We start from the raw sequence: 19,840 nt of genomic DNA, 5'->3' as shown, positions 1-19,840 counted from the left end.
GGGATCCCAAGATGGGTTAACATAAGCTGGTTTTGGCAAGCATGGCTCACTACTGTAGTTTAAAGCAGTATTATTTTAATATTGTTAAGGTTTCTGTTTCATGTTATATTCCTGGCTTTAGGGACATCTAATGAAACTAAGCGCGACAATACTAAAATACTGCTTTTGGCGATGTCAATAAGCTTCGTGGTCTGTAAATATATCAGTGTCATAAATATTCAATTAGAAATCAGTTTTACGCGTTGAAATAATTCCCCTCACACATCATCAAGCTTTTGCGACTGCCACGAAAAATTTATAATGAAGATGTTAATTTTGCGTGACATTTCTGTGCTGTGCCGAAACCAGAAGCTGAAAAAACATTGCTTCTCTTATTCTATTCTAATTCAACTACAGCCAGAAATAAAGCAATTTATTTTGTCTAAGCAAAAATAATTGAAAGGCAGAAATAAAGCAATCTAAGCAAAGATTATTTGAATATACCTAGACGACGGCACAAGTATGTCTTTGAACATGTATTCTTAGGGCCGTAGGGCTCGACTGAGAAAGGTCACCACAAAAATTCTTAATCAAAAATTAATATTAAAGTGATGCTCCTAGTTATTTTGTATACGGGTTAGCAAAAGGGTAGTTTTGTAAGTTGGCTTAGTTGTTGTATCATATCGTTCATTAATTGCGTTCATAAGTCGGGCGCGGGTCGAGCGGTTTTATTGACGACGCAGCCGTCGGGGCCCTTATGCAAATAACACGCCGCGTGTCTCTAACGATCGCATTAAACAAGTAAAATAACAATAAACCCCATCTCCTTTCGGTGATATTGTCAAGTCAATGTTAAATTTCGAAAAGTGTACAACTGGAATCGTTTTTTTATTGTTTGGTTATTTAATTTTCAATGAATACCTACAGCATTTTTAAAACAAGTGTTCAAGGCTTACTCAAAAATTATGAATCGAAAATTACTACTAAAATGATGCCGGTTGTAATTTAGTATAGGGGTTAGCAAAAGGGGTGATTCTGTAAGTTGGCTCTGTTGTTGTATCATTTCGTTCATTAATTGCGCTCATAAGTCGGGCGCGGGTCGAGCGGTTTTATCGACGACGCAGCCGTCGGCGTTCGCTTATGCAAATTACACGCCGCGTGTCTGTAACGATCGCATTATAACAATTTAAGAAGTAAAATAACAATAAGGCCCATCTCCCTCGGTGATATTGACAAGTTAATGTTATATTTACGAAAGCTAACGAACAAATAAGGTTTAAAAATATGTGTTGAGAGCTAGTAAAGACAGTCGACGTGAAGTGATCCAACTCGGTCGCCCGACAGTGTCCGAACGGGTACGGTGCGTAGACGTGCGGGTCGTCCCCTATCCGCAACCTAAACTTGCGTAAAGTAGTAAAAAGTGGACGCACTTTTGGTTTATAACGCACATACTACCATAGCTAACAACAGGTAAAGGTATGTAAAAGAAAATGACATTTTATTTTAGAATGTCAGTTTATTTGACATACTCGTACCATGTCTAGTCTTAGTCCCAAAATTAAGGAATATAATTCTGAAACAAAACGTTGACAAATACAAATATAACACTGCATCAAGCCATGCTATAAGCTTCTCGTAATAATTGTAGTGTCATCAGACGTAATTTAGATGTAGTTTATGCAAAATCATTTTAGCTTTTTTATAATTCGATAGATCTTTGCCAGCACGATGCTTGAAGTTGTTCGTTAAGTTCTATTTCCCTTTTTTAGATCGATTTACCAACAAGACTAAAACATAGCTTTCTTATTAAATCCAATATTGCAAAGCTCTACAGCCCTGGGGTGGTTTTTGCCAAGCAAATTTCTCGTAGGAAAATCGGAGGCGGTCACAATCGGCTCAACGCACAAAAAAACGAACCACCCAAAAAGTTCTTAAAGCTCGAGATTATGAAAAAATATTGTATTACATAATATTGCGAAAATATCAATAAGCTTATGCGTCGATATCATTTTAAGAACGACCGGAAACTCAACCAAATGAAATGGGAGAACTAAAATTGAAATACCTAGTATTATTACGACGCTCTTGACGTAACTAGAAAACTAATGATAGTGAGCTCTATGTGCTTGTAATAAGAGTGCCGATATACCGATTAGTTCCAGTTTGAAACGGCCCGAGTAAAATTTACATAGCGCCCTTTTACTAAACTTCGCAGTTATGCTTATAATAAGAGCGCCTACACACATTTCGGATCAGCACATTTCACTCAACACCTTTTGATATTTTAATCAACCCGAGCGGGATTTCATTCAAACGATTCACGTCCACGGTACGTTTAAATTTAATAAATATTTTGGATTATTTCATCGAGTAACACAAAAGCCTCTCACTTCCTAGGAGTACGCAAATAATTCTACCGTTTCACACGGTGTTAAATTACAAATTAATATTTAGAATATTCCAATTTAAATGTCTACTTTTTTATTGTGTTTTACTGGTAAGTTCAGAAAAACATAATGAATAATTTAAAGAGTCCGAGTTTATGTTTCTACAAGTTCAAGTTAAGTTGTAACTACGAGTGATGCGTGCTCAATTAAATTAGATTCGCATTTTCTGTGACCTACAACGTATGACAGTCAGCGCAACGGGTATGAGATATGAGATTGGAAATAGAAAATATTATTTTTCTTCACATGGCATCTCGAGTTAAAGTTGCTCACTACGAAGTTTTTTTTTTTGTGACATTTCCATGGAAGTGCGGCTTTAATACTATAAAAGCTTTAAACAAAGTAGATACAAAATCAAAGTAAAATTAACAGTTCCATACCGGGTAATATTGGTCTCTGTTCGCCATAACTTAAGAACTTATGACGAATATTGCCCGAATATGTCTGAAGGCACCCCAACAAAAGTGTATGAAGGGTTAAATAGTGATTCTATGCGAACACGTCTCATATTCAGTCATTAGCATAGGGAAGGTTATATTAACATAAAATTCGTTCCAAAAATCGCATCCGAGTCTCTAGTCTATGGTACCCTTGCCCCGCATAATTATGTTTATACTGCTTTATGAAAATGAGATGGTAAAATGGCTTCAGACGCCCAAATGTTGGACTTTGATTACAAACGGACCAGGTAAAAATAAATAAAGGTTGGTGTTGGTCATTCATATTATATACCCAACTCAATGTGTCTTTGTACGCTTGATATTACTGGTTTCCCTTACGATCAAAGTACTTTTCGGCGAGTATGAAACTGTGATGATGGGTATTAGAAAATTCTATAAACGTCTATTCATTTACGAATGCCATAAAACTCATAATCAAATATCAAATATTATAAAATAATTTAAAGATTTATGAAATACAAATTTTGTTAGTTAGTAATAAGATAAGCATATATTACCTATTTAACCTAAATGTAAATATTATACCTATTTAACACGTATACACGTATATCTTACTACTTTGATCTTAAAAGATCTTACACTTTAAAAAAAAAATAGCACGTTTTAAAAAGTATCTTATCAATAATAAAACCTTATATAAAATTACATCACTAAATAACGTAACGTTATGGTGACGATTTTATTCTTGCTAGTAACCGATTAAACTACCGATTCAACATTTTTGCTCGTCCAGTTTTCGGTAAATTAGAATTTGGAATTTTGGTTTGGATTAAGAATTTTAGTAACGGTCGTGGTTTTTCAGTTTAAACCCAACGTTGTTTACGCTTAAGTTTTTGTTGTTTATATGGTTTTAAAGAAATGCAAATGACCGACCAACACTCTTTAATCTACCAAAAATCTTCCTCTATGATTGTATATTTTTTTGTCTGTCCACACATTTTTCCGTGAACTTTGGACCGTTTCTCTTTTATTGTTAAAAGGGGATTGGTTCGATGATGTCCCATTATCTCAACGTCAGGAGGATTGTCATAAGGAGATCTAAAGAAAATTGGGAGATATCTTCCAAACGGAGTGAGATTTTAACTCTTCTAAATCTTAACAAAATCTGTAAATGGTTCAAATATTTGTGTCTGAAAGTCATTAAAGTCAATTAAATTATTTTTTAATGTTTGTTTTAATAATTGTTAGTATTAACGATGGGTGAGAGGATAGTTGGAAAAAATCTGACAAATATCTTTGATATGAAAGCAAGATTATCGCAACGGACAATCACTCGCAATTATTAATCAAATGTTTCCATACCATATGACAGTATTTTAATCTCGACTTCGTGCTTTTATTATCCAATTATTTTAATTAGAGACTCAATTAACACATCACTATCCGTTAATTACAATAGTAGCCGTCAGCAGTAATTATCATAAATTTGTAAGAAAAAATCTTATGTAAATTATGTACAAATGTCCATTTCCCTTGAGAATTCTAAAATAATAGCAGTATGGTATTTTGTGCCGAATATAAGTAATTATTCAGACTTTAGGGAAGTCACTGTTTAGTAAGAGTACAGACGTTTCTATGTCAACTTTCTGTTTATAACATAACTCATAACTCGTGTTTTCTTAACACTGGAAGTCGACGTAATATGCATAGTTATGATTTCAATATCACGGAGAGCTTAACTTATTGCCAAGATTTTGTTTCGCAGCAACACATTGGCTGTAGATTTTGAATATATTTACGTCCAACACCGGATTCATTTTATTATTACAAAATTGTACAGTCTTTACCTACTGTTGTTGTAAATTGTAGTCCTATTTAACTTTTTAACAACATACACAAGATAAATAATAATATCATCATTCCAGATCTCATTCAAGTCAATGATTTAACCTAACTGTTGATTCCGTATACACTCGTGGAAAATAGAATCTTGCTGAAGCAGAGTTTTAAAAAGAACTTCCGGAGAAGTTACTACAACCTAGTAAGTGTCTGTGTAATTCTGAAATGTGTATAAAATACCACGACAGCTACGTTAAAATGACTAACGCTATATATGTTCATTTCCGTACTGCATGTTTGCTATATTGTGTTAGACTTCCGTGCCGGTAGATCGTCAGTTCGTTCTTTACATTCCAAAAGTGCTTAAATAACAACTTAATAATAGCATGCTAGTTGGTCTGACTCCCATTTGTTTCTAGAAATTCATGAATTCACATTTGAATATAAAATTAATCCTGAAATAGTTTATTACTAAAATATTTTCAGTTTAATTCATGAGTGAAGGTAGAATTAAACATTTTGTTGATATTAGAACAAACGGTTTGGTCCCATATGACATAAAATGAAATTGACCTTCTTTATTAAGTAGGTAACAGCTTACGGTTACCGTTAATCTTGTATTTTTTGAAGAATTTTGCAAATTTTTAAGATCTCATTTAAAAATAGGACAGCAAAGTACTCATTTGGTGTGGCGTACGAATTTCAAGTACTTGTATTTGTAAAACTTTGTATACTATTTATTAGGTAGGTATTTTTGAGCTTGTCTTGCAAATAAATATTGAACTTCTGCCCGCGTGCCTTAGCATGAAATTCAGACCATGCAGCATAATGGATTTTACTCAAAAAATGTAGATACTTGGGTAAATGTGAATGTTAGACGGTCTGTGTGTTTTATTTTTACATCAAAGTAGTAAAAAAAAATATTTTAGTAATAAATATTAAAGTTTAAGCTTGAGTAAACAAAGAAACTAATGAGAGCCAGTTCTTGACTAAAACTAGTTTTAACTCACCAGCAGCGTCGGCTTGAGAGAGGAAGAAGAGGCAGGCGGTCAGCAGAACGGCGGTGTGGTGGTGCGCGCGTCGCCGCTCTCGCATCTTACTGGCGCCGGGCTGCGCCTGCGCCAAATACCACGTGACAACGCACCGTACTCAACATCACCGCGCGGTCGATCCGCGCTGCATTACATCTCCAAACAACACCCCCAGCCCAAATTACTCTGCTCCGTACAGGCAAATAACTTTGCCCCAGACAAACAAGTTTGCCCCAACCAAACAGGATCGCCCCAAATTAAAATACCCCAATCATTACTTACTGCTTAAACACTATACACATCACAACCGAGTTTTGCCACTTAAGATAAAACTTTTAAAGATATTTTATATTTTACTAACAATATAATATTATTTATATCACAAAAAATACGACAACCGCTTCGATGATTAAAAAATTCGAAATATTAGGCTAAGAGAGTATTGTAAAGGACAACGATTAGTAACTATATAATTTATATACAACTATTTTTTTTTCTTTTATAGGTCTTTTTGTTTATTGCGAACTTTTTGCTAGGATTTTTTCACTGCGCGTTATCATTTTCCGGAAGCACAGTTTGGTTGAAATGAGAGCGATAGTTCAACCATATTCCATTGTTATTGAGTTTAAATTCCACTCAACTAGACCCTTGTAAAACACAACACTTGTACGTTCGTCTGTTAACACTACAGCGGAACTTCCTTTTCATCAAACACATTTTTTGTTTCTTGAAACAAAAATCATAAGTGTTGCTCTCCACGAGTAGCACCTGTAATGAGATTGATCCAAATGTTACGGATCAGCAAATCATATCCCCCAGTCCCTAAGTTGTTCGTAAGCCAATCAAACTGGTGGTCAAAGACACATGCTATAAAGTTTGGGTTACCGAAGCGGCAATTATCGTAAACCGTCAGTTCAGCGTTATTTTTGTCCACATCAGCTTTTTCAAAATACTGTCATTTTATATAGATTTAGCTAATCGAAACCAAAAGCATTATTAGTTATCTGAAGAGTAAGAAACCCGAATTAAAATTTCAACGGACGATAGATCAAACCGCTACTTTAACCATTAATTCGTGTTTTAGAATCGGGGGGATAGTGACGTTTTTGAACGTTGCTGATACGTAACATTGAAAAAATTATATTAGAATTGGAACGCGCATCTTGTGAACAAAACATTAAAAGAAAACATTTTAATAAAAATATACGCATTTTTTATTTTTTTTTAATATTTTAAAGTGAGGTTCGATGCATAAAACGTGTCGCGAATGGCAAGGACATTTATTGAATCGTAAATTTGTAGCAGTTGAAACATGGTATGCATATAAGTCAGTTTGTAGCAATGTGCTACGAGTTGATACATCGCTGCTACATGTGTAACCACTGCGTAGCGAACCTAGACGTTTATGGCACCTATAAAATAGATCTTCTCCCTAACGTTAAAAGCCTAATTCTACCTTACATAAAGGTTCTTAATGGCTTTATGTACAGGTAAATACTTTCTTAGTAGCAATAGTTTAAAGAATATGTTATTACAAGAATGTTTAAGTTAAGTTAACACAAATTAAACTACAACAAACGAATCTAACTTTGTTATGAAATAGGTCTAGAAAATCATTTAACTATCATCCAGTCGACTTTGAATTTATTTTTAGGTCAAGATATATTTAAAGTAAACTTCGTTATTAACGTAATTTATATCATTCCATTTTTAGATAAATAATATTTTAATTTCAGATTCAGATTTACACAAAATGCTGAAAACTAGTCAAAGACCTTTATTTGATAAATTCTCATTAATCTGTGGTCGAAGTAATAGATAATGGCTACACTATGGATTTCCATCCTCCATTTTTTATATTTCCGCATCCTTATCTGCCCGCATCACGCCGCCAATTAGTTGCACACCTATATCCGCGGCAAACGCACGTCAATCTTCCGCTCATCCATTCAATAAAACCACATGGTCGGCCGGCCAAAGAACCTTATACTGGACGATTAATAGTATTTAAACCTACATCAGTGCTTTAGTGTTTAGTGATAACCTGTGAAACCTTGTGAAGTGACGAGAAATCAAGAGAACTGCATTACGACGAACTGTAAGTCCACGTGCAAATACTTTTCTGTCCAACCCTAGTTATCCCTTGTTCTATATCCTTTAAAGCCATAGTTTAAACATTAAAAAGGGGAAAAGAATCCAGCAAAACCTAAAATATACAGTCCACTAAATTTACAAAGAAAATAAATACCATTTTATGGTGATGATTCCCCGAAAGTAAAAATGGCGTCACCATAAAATTTGGTCACTTCGAGCCGATTTCATAAAAAATATTTGATCACTTCCATCGAATTTCATAAATTTTAGTCATTCGATCCGAAGATCGGCCGATTCGATTTAAATTCATAATTTTAGGATTTAAATTATCGTTAATCATTACATTCTATGACTTTAAAGTTCGGAATTATTATTAGTCTATGCAACTTAAAGTACGCCATATTGTAGGTATTCACTAGTTCAGTTTGTAAGTTTAATACCGCTAAGATATTATCTACATAATAGATTTAACGTTTTGTTTACTAAGTAAAGAAGTACTAAGTATTTTATAATTATATATCTCTTTTCCGCACCGCTTGCTTCGTATTTCTATATAGTTTTACCCCGCTACTTAGTATTAAAAACGGATGAATCGTAGGTAAAGATATCTATTTCAAACGCATCATACCTACCAAACAATGCGCTCGGCCGCAGTCGTTTTTGTCGCTCGCTGCATTCAAGGTCACGCATGACCTCTAACTTGTTAATTGTTATACCTAGTTCTTTGCCCGGTTTAGTTTTTAAAATAGCATTATAACGCTTTTATTTAACCGCTCGCGTCTATAAAGGGGTTGTGTGTTTATTATTATAAGACTGCAACTACTTTATATAATTTACGCATTTCTTGACGCATTTGCAAACACATATACACCTTTTTATTATATTTTTATTTTTATAATTCGGTTTACTCCTTCAGAATGAATAAACCAGAGTCGGTTTCTTCACCAAGTCCATATAGCAAGGAAGAATGTAAGTTACGGTTGTTGGAAGGCAAACGGGACGTTATATTTGCTCGTATGCAAAGAATGTTTGACACCGCTATTCAAGTCGAATCGGACAGCAGTAAGCTGCCTTCTTTATTGTCTCAGGCTTCAAACATAGACACTTTACGCAAAGAGTTTGAGTTAAATTTAGATTTATTCAATGAGGCGCAGTTAATGTTGAATCCAAAGGCTATGATTAATTACCAATCGTGGACTTCATTTGAAGAAATGTTTTGCTATGTCAAACAAATAATGGAGCGTCACTCTAATGTTGATAAGACGAGTTCAGAGAATGACAGCGCACGTCCTATCTCTAGTTTTCCTAAATTAAAATCCCATCTTCCGCCTATAGACTTAATGGAGTTTGACGGTCAGTTAACTAAATTTCCTTTGTTCTACCAGCAGTTTAAAAACATGATACATGATAATCCTAACTTAACCAATAATGAAAAGGTATTTTATTTAGTTGGTAGGTTAAAAGGGAAAGCCGCATCTGTATGTGCAGGATTGCCAGCCACCGCAGAAAATTATTCTATTATTTGGGAGGCGTTAATACAAAAATACGACGATCCGCGTTCGTTAGCCTGCGCTTATTTAAACCAATTATTGCAATTTAAACCGCTTGCTAGTACTAATGCTAATTCATTAGATAGCTTTATAAATACATTTAATTCTTCAGTAGAAGCACTCAAACAATTAAAAATCGATCTTACTGATTTTATATTCTTTCACTTAGCCACGCTTAAATTAGATGCTGATACAGTTAAAATGTTTGAGATAATAAATCGCAAAAAACAAATTCCTACCTATAGGAGTCTTATAGAATTTGTGAAGGAACAGAATAAAGTAATGTCGCGCTCTCTTAATAAAGGATTAGAATTACCTCAAAATAGATATAAGGGGAATTCGATTCCGAAGCCTTCTACCAAAAGTTTTGTAAGTACAGAAACTGTAAATACTTTAAATAGTGCAGCTTGCAGTTTGTGTAAAATTGGTCAACACACACATCTTTATTCTTGCCCTGCATTTATGAAGTTGTCTCCGCATGAGCGGCATTTACATGTAAAAAATAATAACTTTTGTAACCGATGTTTATCGACTCATCATAAAACTTTAAACTGCTCTTCTCAGCGAAACTGTAAAAGGTGCTCATCGGTATCACATCATACTGAATTGCATTTTGAACGCAATAATTACAACGCTAAAGATTTATTACATAAAACGTCCAAATCTAACATAGGTAAACCGCCCTCATCTCCTAACGCAATTAATTCGCCTCGCGTGTCATCAGTTATTACTGAGGCACCTTCGACAAGCTCCTCTAGTGAAAATACACTAAATAAAAATAATTTTATATCTCAGACCACAAATACCACTTTGGTATGTAACGTATCATATGATTGTTTAGAACGCGTCACAACAACCACTTTGTTAGGTACTGCGAAAATAAGAGTGTATGACAAAAATAATTGTGCACATCTTATAAGATGCCTAGTGGATCCCGCATCGCAAAGAGATTACGTTTCAATTAGTTGCTGTGAAAAATATTCGCTACCTATTAGCTTTCAGAGTCGTTTTTCTGAAGTTCAAGGCATCGGCGGAGTATCGCAAAAAATAATTGGTGTTTCAGAATTTACGTTTAAATCTCGTTTTAATGACGCGAATGAATACTCAATACGCCCTCTTGTAGTTGAGCGAATCACTTCTCAACTGCCTGACTCTCATGTAGACATCACAGCCATTGATGGTCTTATTAAAAATTTACCTCTGGCTGATGATGATTTCGCAGAACCTGGTCCAATTGATATATTACTAGGGGTAAATGTGTATCGCAAAATAGCAATGGCTGATAAAATAAATGGTTATGAAAATATGCCTTCCGCATTTGAAACCTCTTTGGGTTATATAATTATGGGCGATGCACCTATTTTATCTAAACCTAATAATTCCCGCGCTTTGTGTTTTTTCACGAGTGAACCTTTAGATAAAATGTTAGAGAGATTTTGGACAATAGAAGAGCCTCCTTCCCGCAAATTCTTAAGTCCTGATGAACAAAGGTGTGAGGACATATATACGGCTTCCACTGTACGCCAACAGGACGGAGCATATTCGGTAGATCTTCCCTTTAAAGAAGATCCTAATTTATTAGGTGATTCGTATTTTACCGCAAAGAAGCGTTTTCTCAATCTGGAAAAACGATTCATTAGAGATCCCGAACTTCATATTAGATATAATGAAGTTATTAAGGATTACCTTGATAAGGGTATCCTCAAACGCTTACCACTTGATGAACCTGCTTCACCAGGTTATATCTTAGCGCATCATCCAGTGATACGCGAAGACAAGAGTACCAAGGTACGAATCGTACTAGATGGTTCTTGTCCCACTGATTATTCTCTTCTTAAAATAGAAGAACCCTCCGCAAATAGGAAATTATCTTTAAATGATATTTTGTATACTGGTTGCAATTTGCAAGCAGACATATTTAACATTCTTTTGAATGTCCGCATTTTCCGCATCGCATTTTTTGCTGACGTCCGCCAAATGTATTTGTCTATATATGTCAATTCTCCGCACCGCAAATATCAACGCATTATTTATCGATCTTCACCAAAGGACCCACTTGAAATGTATGAATTTACTCGAGTGACCTTTGGTCTCCGCTCATCGCCCTTTTTGGCATTACGCACACTGCGCCAGCTGGCTAGTGACGAGCGCCAGCAATGGCCTCTCGCTGCATCAGTGGTTGAGAGAGACGTCTACATGGACGACCTAGCTTCTTCCGCCTCATCTCTAGATGAAGCGGTAAAGATAGCTCAAGAGTTGATACAACTGTTTAAGGCTGGTGGATTTGACTTAGTGAAATGGACCAGCAATTCGACTGAATTACTCGGACACATTCCTTCATTTCACCGCCAATCTGAGTCGATCTCTCTTGACACTGATGACTCTTTTAAGATTCTTGGTCTTCATTGGCTTCCCGCATCTGATGAATTTATTTTTAGAGTTTCGCAACCGCAAAGTGATTGTACCAAAAGAGCTATACTTTCAGCTACCGCGCGTCTTTATGACGTTCTAGGTCTTGTTGGTCCAGTCATTTTATTCGCTAAATTACTCATAAAGGAGTTATGGCTTCTAAAAATAGGATGGGACGAGTGTCCCCCTCAACACATATGTGAAAGATGGCAAAATTATATAATTGAACTGCCTATTATTCAGAATCTTAAGTATCCTCGTCATGTTGGAATAGAAGACACTTCTGAAATTTATCTTTTCGCATTCTCTGACGCTAGTGAGCAAGCATTTGGCTCTGTTTTATACTTATACGTTAAAAACAGAAATCAAAGGCCTATAATTACACTTATTTGCTCTAAATCCCGCGTAGCACCGGTAAAACCAACGGTCACGCTAGCTAGGTTAGAGTTAAATGGAATAGTATTGCTTGCTCGACTTGTAAATTCAGTATATAATATATTGTCAACCCGCATCAAAATAAAGGAAGTACTCGCGTTTTCTGATTCAGAAGTCGCCCTTTGTTGGGCACTCTCTTCGCCACACAGGTTTAATACATATGTGGCTAACCGCATCTCTCAAATTCATACGCTATTGACATCAATTAAGGTGAACTTTTATCACATACCTGGTGTTCAAAACCCCGCGGACTGTGTGTCTCGTGGCCTTATGCCCACACAGTTTTCAAAACACGACCTTTGGTTTAAGGGTTCCCCATGGTTGTCTTTATCTTCAGAAGAGTGGCCCATAATAAAGTTTTCCTCTCATCAGGTTTCTTCATTACCTGAGGAGAAAACTACAACGCACTTAATAATATCGCACGATGAATATACAATTATAAAGCTTGGATCTAAATGTTCTTCTTGGACTAAATTTCTTCACGCCACGATTTATGTACTCAGATTCATGAAAAAACTTCCGCGCAGAGATATTATTACAGCTGAAGATATCAATGCAGCTGAATTACTGATAATTCGCACAGTACAACGCTCAGTCTTTCAGACTGATATTGACAACATTAAAAATAATAAACCATGTTCGTCAAAATTACGAAAATTATTTCCTTTTGTTTCTGAGGACATTCTTCGGGTGGGTGGACGTCTTGCTTACTCGTCGTTAGATTACTCGCATAAACACCCAATTTTATTACCCAAGAAGGGACACATAATAGATCTGTTAATTGATCACTATCATCGTAATCATTCACACGCTGGCCCTCAATTGCTTCTGTCTATATTGAGACAAAAATATTGGATATTATCCGCTCGTTGTGTGGTACGTCAACGCATACATAAGTGCAATGCATGTTTTAGGCATAATCCTAAGCCTACATTTCCACTTATGTCTGACCTTCCTAAGTGTAGGATAGAGAAAAGTAAGGCATTCCTACACACAGGTGTAGATTACGCTGGACCTCTCTATATCACATTGACTAGGAAACGCGGCATACGTAGTCAGAAGGCATATATATGCCTATTTGTTTGTTTGGTTACAAAGGCGGTTCATATAGAGCTAGCCTCTGATCTGAGTTCCTCCGCCTTCTTAAATTGTTTTAAAAGATTACAGGCCAGGAGAGGAAATTGCGAAGTCCTGTACTCAGACCAAGGGACCAATTTCGTTTCATCCAAGGCTTATTTGAATGAGTTACATACCTTTTTAAAGTCAGAAGATTATTATAAGGACTTTAGTTCCGAATTAGCTAAATATCGTATAGATTGGAAACTTAATGCACCAATTGCAAGCCATTTTGGAGGAGTCTGGGAGAGTAATATTAAAAGTGTTAAAACTCTACTTTTTCGCGTAATCGGCAAACAAATTCTGACATACGAGGAAATGCTTACTGTACTTAATGAAATTGAGGCTGTACTTAACAGTCGACCTCTGTATGTTTTAAGTTCAGATCCCTCTGAACCCTCCGCGCTAACGCCTTCGCATTTTCTTTCAACCGTACCTTTGGAATTCATTCCAGCTCCAGACGTAACTGGAGAACGCGCTGGTCTTTTGTCTAGATTTTCTTTATTGGATTCTCTGGTTCAGTCATTCTGGAAGAGATTCAGAACGGAATATCTGCACAATTTGCAAGTGCGTCAAAAGTGGAACACTCCCACGAATCCGCTTACAATAGGGACTGTTGTGATAGTTATTGTACAAAACGCGCCGTCCTTACAGTGGCCACTTGGGGTCATTACTAAGGTGCTACCTGGCAAAGATGGAGTTGTCCGCGTAGTTCAAATAAAAACTAAGAACGGGACTTATATCCGGCCTATCGTTAAGTTATGTCCGCTGCCAACTCAATAATTTTTATCACTAGTTCTCATTTAATCTTATTATGCTTTAGTTAATTTATTTTATTTTTCTTTACGCATTACTCTTGTATAGTATACTTACAATATTAGGTCGTATTATAAGTTGCAATTATGTTTATATCCGTTTTATGAAGGGTTCCTTCATGTCCGGGGGGATATTTGATAAATTCTCATTAATCTGTGGTCGAAGTAATAGATAATGGCTACACTATGGATTTCCATCCTCCATTTTTTATATTTCCGCATCCTTATCTGCCCGCATCACGCCGCCAATTAGTTGCACACCTATATCCGTGGCAAACGCACGTCAATCTTCCGCTCATCCATTCAATAAAACCACATGGTCGGCCGGCCAAAGAACCTTATACTGGACGATTAATAGTATTTAAACCTACATCAGTGCTTTAGTGTTTAGTGATAACCTGTGAAACCTTGTGAAGTGACGAGAAATCAAGAGAACTGCATTACGACGAACTGTAAGTCCACGTGCAAATACTTTTCTGTCCAACCCTAGTTATCCCTTGTTCTATATCCTTTAAAGCCATAGTTTAAACATTAAAAAGGGGAAAAGAATCCAGCAAAACCTAAAATATACAGTCCACTAAATTTACAAAGAAAATAAATACCATTTTATGGTGATGATTCCCCGAAAGTAAAAATGGCGTCACCAACCTTTTTTTTTAAAAAAAACAACTAAATCAAATGTTTTTAAATAGTTTGTAACTTTTTAATTTTTGTCAACAAACAGTCTTATTATTGATATAGAATAACGAAAAACAGAAAAAGAATATTGGGTAGAACGTATTTGTTTCACGTGGTGATGGGTTTGTATTCTATATTCAAACAAGCTATGTTCATTTACTCCACATATCCTAGTCAAGAATATGTGCATATTCTGTAAAGGTGTTAAGATTAGAACTTACTAATTAGTAACTAGCCACTATTAGTAAATATGTATAGTTACAAGTCCAAGAACAAGAACTCATCGGCAGGTAATCTGAATATCAAGCCATTCCTTAGAATGGATGGCGAAAGTTGAGTAAGAAAAAAAAAAAGTGACAAAATTAAAGAAAGTTTTAGTTAGCTAAATTCCCAATGGCTTCTAAGTAGGGCAACGTTAACGTTCGCGCGGCCAGCGTTGGCTCGTGTACAATAATGAGCGAACTTTGCCCGATCGAAATATTGCGCTTTTAATTAAATTTCAACCGTATCGTAAAATACACACAGAGTTCGTATGAGCGGAATTTAGAAGTTCATAAACCTAAAATGACACTACGAAATACAGTTTACGTTAGAAGAGCAATTATCAGGTACTCGTTAATAATAATAATACGATCAATGAAACTTGAAAAACGACATAGTTAATTAGTTTTTTAAATAGAGTGTGGCGCGTCTTCGTTGGTAGGATGGTAACTAGCCCCGACCAATGCCTCCCGCCGGAGCAGACCAGAAAAAATACCGAAATTATATTTTTCAGAATTGGCCATGCCGGGGATCGAACTCGTGACCTCTCGCTTATAAGACCACAGCACTTACCGCTGTGCCGGGGAGGGATTTAAAAAAAAGTCGAATGAAGCGAAGTAACCGCCCGGTTCGGTGTAGGTTATTGTACGATAATAGGCAAACTTCATCGCAAATAGCAGAACTATAGCTAATTATGGAGTTTTTAGCACGTGAAGTAATTGCAAAAGAAACATTGTTGCCTAAATACACAAAGTTTGAGCAAAACCCCCCAACGGTTCTTAAGTGGGGGGCGCTGATCGCAGTGCAACTACTAGGTTATTTCGCAATAATTAGCAAAGTTTGCATCCATTCGAAATGTTGCTTTTCGTGATTAAATTCCAACGCCGTGACAATTCGGGGCTGTTATTGATTTTGTACGCGATACTGATATTCTTTATTTTTTTTTTATCCAATGATAAGTTAGCGCTTGATGAACTCAGCCTTTTAGCCTTCGACTCTACACAAAATCGGCTCATATTGATGTATTGTAATGTGAGTTTTATGTCATGCGACATAAAGTGTTTCATGGTGAGACGAATGTTCCTCATTTTGCACAAAAAAAATTGGCACAAAAAAAAATTAAAAATTTGCTTGCAATTTAAATAAGACAAACTCAAGACGCCATATTTAATTAGAGACGCTTTATATTAGGAATTTTTTGGAACGGAGTTTCTCAATTCGGCTTGCGGTAGGAGTTAACTGATAAAAATCGTTGCGTAAGGTAAAAGCGTTATGCCCCATACGAGCCGTTCGGTTTCGTGCGATGTATATCGAAAAAAATATAGACAATCGTGGCCATACTTGTTAACATCATATGCCAGTTAATTCTGAATATTTCCAACGGCCATAGCAGAAGAACTTCTTTCCCGAAGGATATAGGACTGGACCGGTGTTTTTTGTTGTCTGTATTATGGTAATATATAGCTATTTAATGTTATGTAAATTGATGTATAATTGTGTATTTGATATTCATAGACTATCATAATATATTAAGCATCGGGAAACCTGTATGTCCATTATCTATGCTTATCTAATAGTTTACGCAAAGCAATTACTTAAGCTTATGGCCTCGGCCGGTGGAATCGGTCAAATATAGTGGAAATGTGTGAAATTCCACACCGTAATGGCTTGACTACACAGTGCGAGCTGATGACCTGACTTCAGAAAGGCATTGATAAGACAACTTGCATGTCATCCTAACCGATATAAAATTACCAAAAAAAAAGGTCGCTGATCTAAATTTATGGGGCCTTGGTTAATTTTCACACACCTAAGTATCTAGTTACATTTCAAAATATGTATGCTATGATAACACAAGCTACGCTTACTTTGGGGCTAGATGGCGATGTGTGCATTGTCGTAGTATATTTATTTATTTAAAACTCCACTTGTTTAGGGCAGACAGTAAGTAAACCAATTACTTAAACAATTAAAAAAACTTAACTAGGTAAGTATTTATTTATTAATGTATGTCAATATATATAAGTTAAAAACGTTTCAGTCTTAGATGTCATTTTTATTATATTTATTACGTGCTCTCGTGAAGTGGCTCGCAAAGAATAACCAAGCCATAATACCGAGATCCGAGATTGATATATAGAACCATTCAATAAAAGAAATGAAAAAGTAAAAGATCCATTTTAAAGTCCTCTTATACGAACACTCAATATCGGAGACTATTTCGACGACGCCATAATTTATGGAAACCGAACTTTGAAATAACTTTTACCAGTTATTCATTCCAGTTTACTTAACCCCTTCAGCTAGTTCAGTAAGTGAGAAGAGTTCGGATCTCACCTTGGAATTCAATAAGGTATTCTCAGTTTCACAGTTTAGTTAGACAGACAGCGATGCGGCCAAAGGTAGTTGCACATCTATAATCATGCGCCGCATTCCAAGAGTAAATTTCTATAAATCAAGTAAGTAGTAGTTCACGAGTACATTTCTTTTACTGATAAAATTCTGTTAGTTAATTGTTTAGTCGTAATAAAGAAAAATTCCAAAGTCAAATTCAAATATTTCTTTATTTAAATAAGAACATAGATTGGACTTTTGATGCGTTGATTACATACAAAATGTGTGCATGTTGGTGTAGTGAGTAGTGTTGGCGATAACTACATTCGTAAACTTATAACTAAAGCTACGAAGGCATTAAGGGGATGTTCTAAAGCCCTCTCACCTATAAAAGAACAGATCTCCGTCAGGCTTGAGACATAATTAGGATGATGATTTAAACTGTTCTTGGAAAATCTTAGAAATTTTAAGATGAAGCCTATGTATACAATCACACCATCCACGCAATACTATCGTGGATACCAACCTTGGACACCAAAGTTGTAAGGCATTTACAGCCAATCCTAAGCCAGTCCTAACGTTTGGAGGCATTATAATGATGGTTCACATTACCATGGAGAGAATCTGCCAACGTTGCATGAGCGATTTTTTGTAGTATTTATATTCTCTTCCACAAGTTATGAGAGCACTGTCGGAGTCAATGTGCGGGCCCGGGTATAGGCTAGCTAAGATGTGCGATCGACTTAGAAATGAAATGATAAAGAGGAATAACAGTTTGCACGACTTATAACTTCCAATAAGAGCAGGCCAGGTGTGACCGGGCGACTGAAGCCATTTGCATAGCACGGGACTGACTAACTCGCTTATATTACAAAGGTAGCTCGACCGAGATGGCCAAATTATTATTTAAGCACATTTGAATGTCTTGCTTGTTATCTGTCGTGCTTACATAAAACTATAGGAGCCAAAGTCTATTGAAATGCATTTGCGTTTAGTCCATCTTTTTGGATAAGGCATCCACGGGCGGTAGACCTTCTGTCAACATATCGTTGAGGCATCTACTGATGCCGCAGATTGAAACTGCAACATTAACGTCGCTCGAGATTCATCCAATGTACAAGAAGAAGAAGAAGAAGAAATACTTTATTGCACACAAACATCAGAATTTACATAAAATATAGAATAAACAACAACAAGAATTGTAGGCATGCAAAGGCGGCCTAATTGCTGCAAGCAATCTCTTACAGGCAACCTCTGACAGAAGGAAAAGCTGCAAGAGAGCGCGATAGTGCAATTAAACTACATATAATATACATATATATTCGGCAATAAATAGACATACATATAGAGATTGTGCAAGAGAAATTTTCGTTTTAACTGGAAGGAAATTTTTCCAACGTTTTAAATAACCGATCGAAGCAAAAACTTTACGACTCACCTCAGCTACTTGAGGGGACCAGGATAGGGTGGTATCCATAAGCAGGCCGAGATTCTTTACTGTAGTGCTAAGAAGCAAATCAGTAGAGTTAAAGCGAACAGAAGGAAGAGTGCTAAAATTAACTTTTGCTAATTGCTGACGGCTGCCAATAATAATTACTGTACAACCAATAATAAGAAGCGCATTTTAAAGCAAGTCTTGTGATTGGAAGAACCGGTGGCGTGGACCTATTTTTAATGTCTCAACTACTGCTGTCATACGGCTTCCTTCACACAGTAGAGAAAATTATAATAGTGAGAACGAAACCTGCTACAATGCGGGTTCACAAGAGTTTATTTTTTTGTACGTATTTATATACTTCCAGTTCAACAATCCGCACTGGTCGAGCTTGGCATCTCGCCACCACGTCACCCCTTCTCATTGTGGGAGGAGACCCATGCCCTGTAGTGGGCCGGTAATGGGTTGATACTTATATTTTGACGGCCGATTGGCGCAGTGGGCAGTGACCCTGATTTATGAGTCTAAGCTGTAGGTTGGATTCCCACAACTGGAAAATGGTTCTGTGACGAACATTAATGTTTTTCAGGGTTCGGGTGATTAAATAATCATTTATGTATTTTATAATTATTTATGTATATTATTCATCAGTCATCTTAGTACCCATAACACAAGCTACGTGTATTTCTTTTAGTATTTCTCAGCCGTGTGGTGACGGCTGATTAAGATACAGTTGTCACCACCTTCTCTTACCGCGGGTGAACGCGAGCGGAGAACGGATAGCAACGTTCTCTTTGCTAGTCCACCATCTGCTGCGACTATACCTATTGTGATTATGACAAACCAGACGGGACCTTAATTTCAGCAGTGGACTTTTAAAGGCTTTTGATGAATTATTTGTATTTTCCATTGATATAGTAATTTTTTTAAAAACCTTTAAAAGATAAGGCCCGATTGAAAATATCGCCTGTTCACTATATACCAAACTAACTAAATATAAAGTAAATTTAACGCCA

The 19,840-nt window shown here is 36.1% G+C and overlaps 1 protein-coding gene across 2 annotated transcripts in view; it reads right to left on the bottom strand.

The window, feature by feature from the left end:
• Positions 1-19,840, bottom strand: part of LOC120630741 (tyrosine-protein phosphatase Lar) — a 629,543-nt gene that overhangs the window by 316,313 nt on the left and 293,390 nt on the right. For both annotated transcript variants that reach the window (XM_039900036.1, XM_039900037.1), the window contains exon 3: positions 5,677-5,782. In XM_039900036.1, coding sequence (XP_039755970.1) covers positions 5,677-5,782 — 106 coding nt within the window. The remainder of the gene's footprint in view (positions 1-5,676; positions 5,783-19,840) is intronic.

Source organism: Pararge aegeria, chromosome 16 (genome assembly GCF_905163445.1).
Source record: "Pararge aegeria chromosome 16, ilParAegt1.1, whole genome shotgun sequence".
In the NCBI taxonomy this organism is placed as follows: domain Eukaryota; kingdom Metazoa; phylum Arthropoda; class Insecta; order Lepidoptera; family Nymphalidae; genus Pararge; species Pararge aegeria.
Note: the sequence above shows the minus strand (reverse complement) of the source record. Positions and strands in the feature narration are given on the sequence as shown.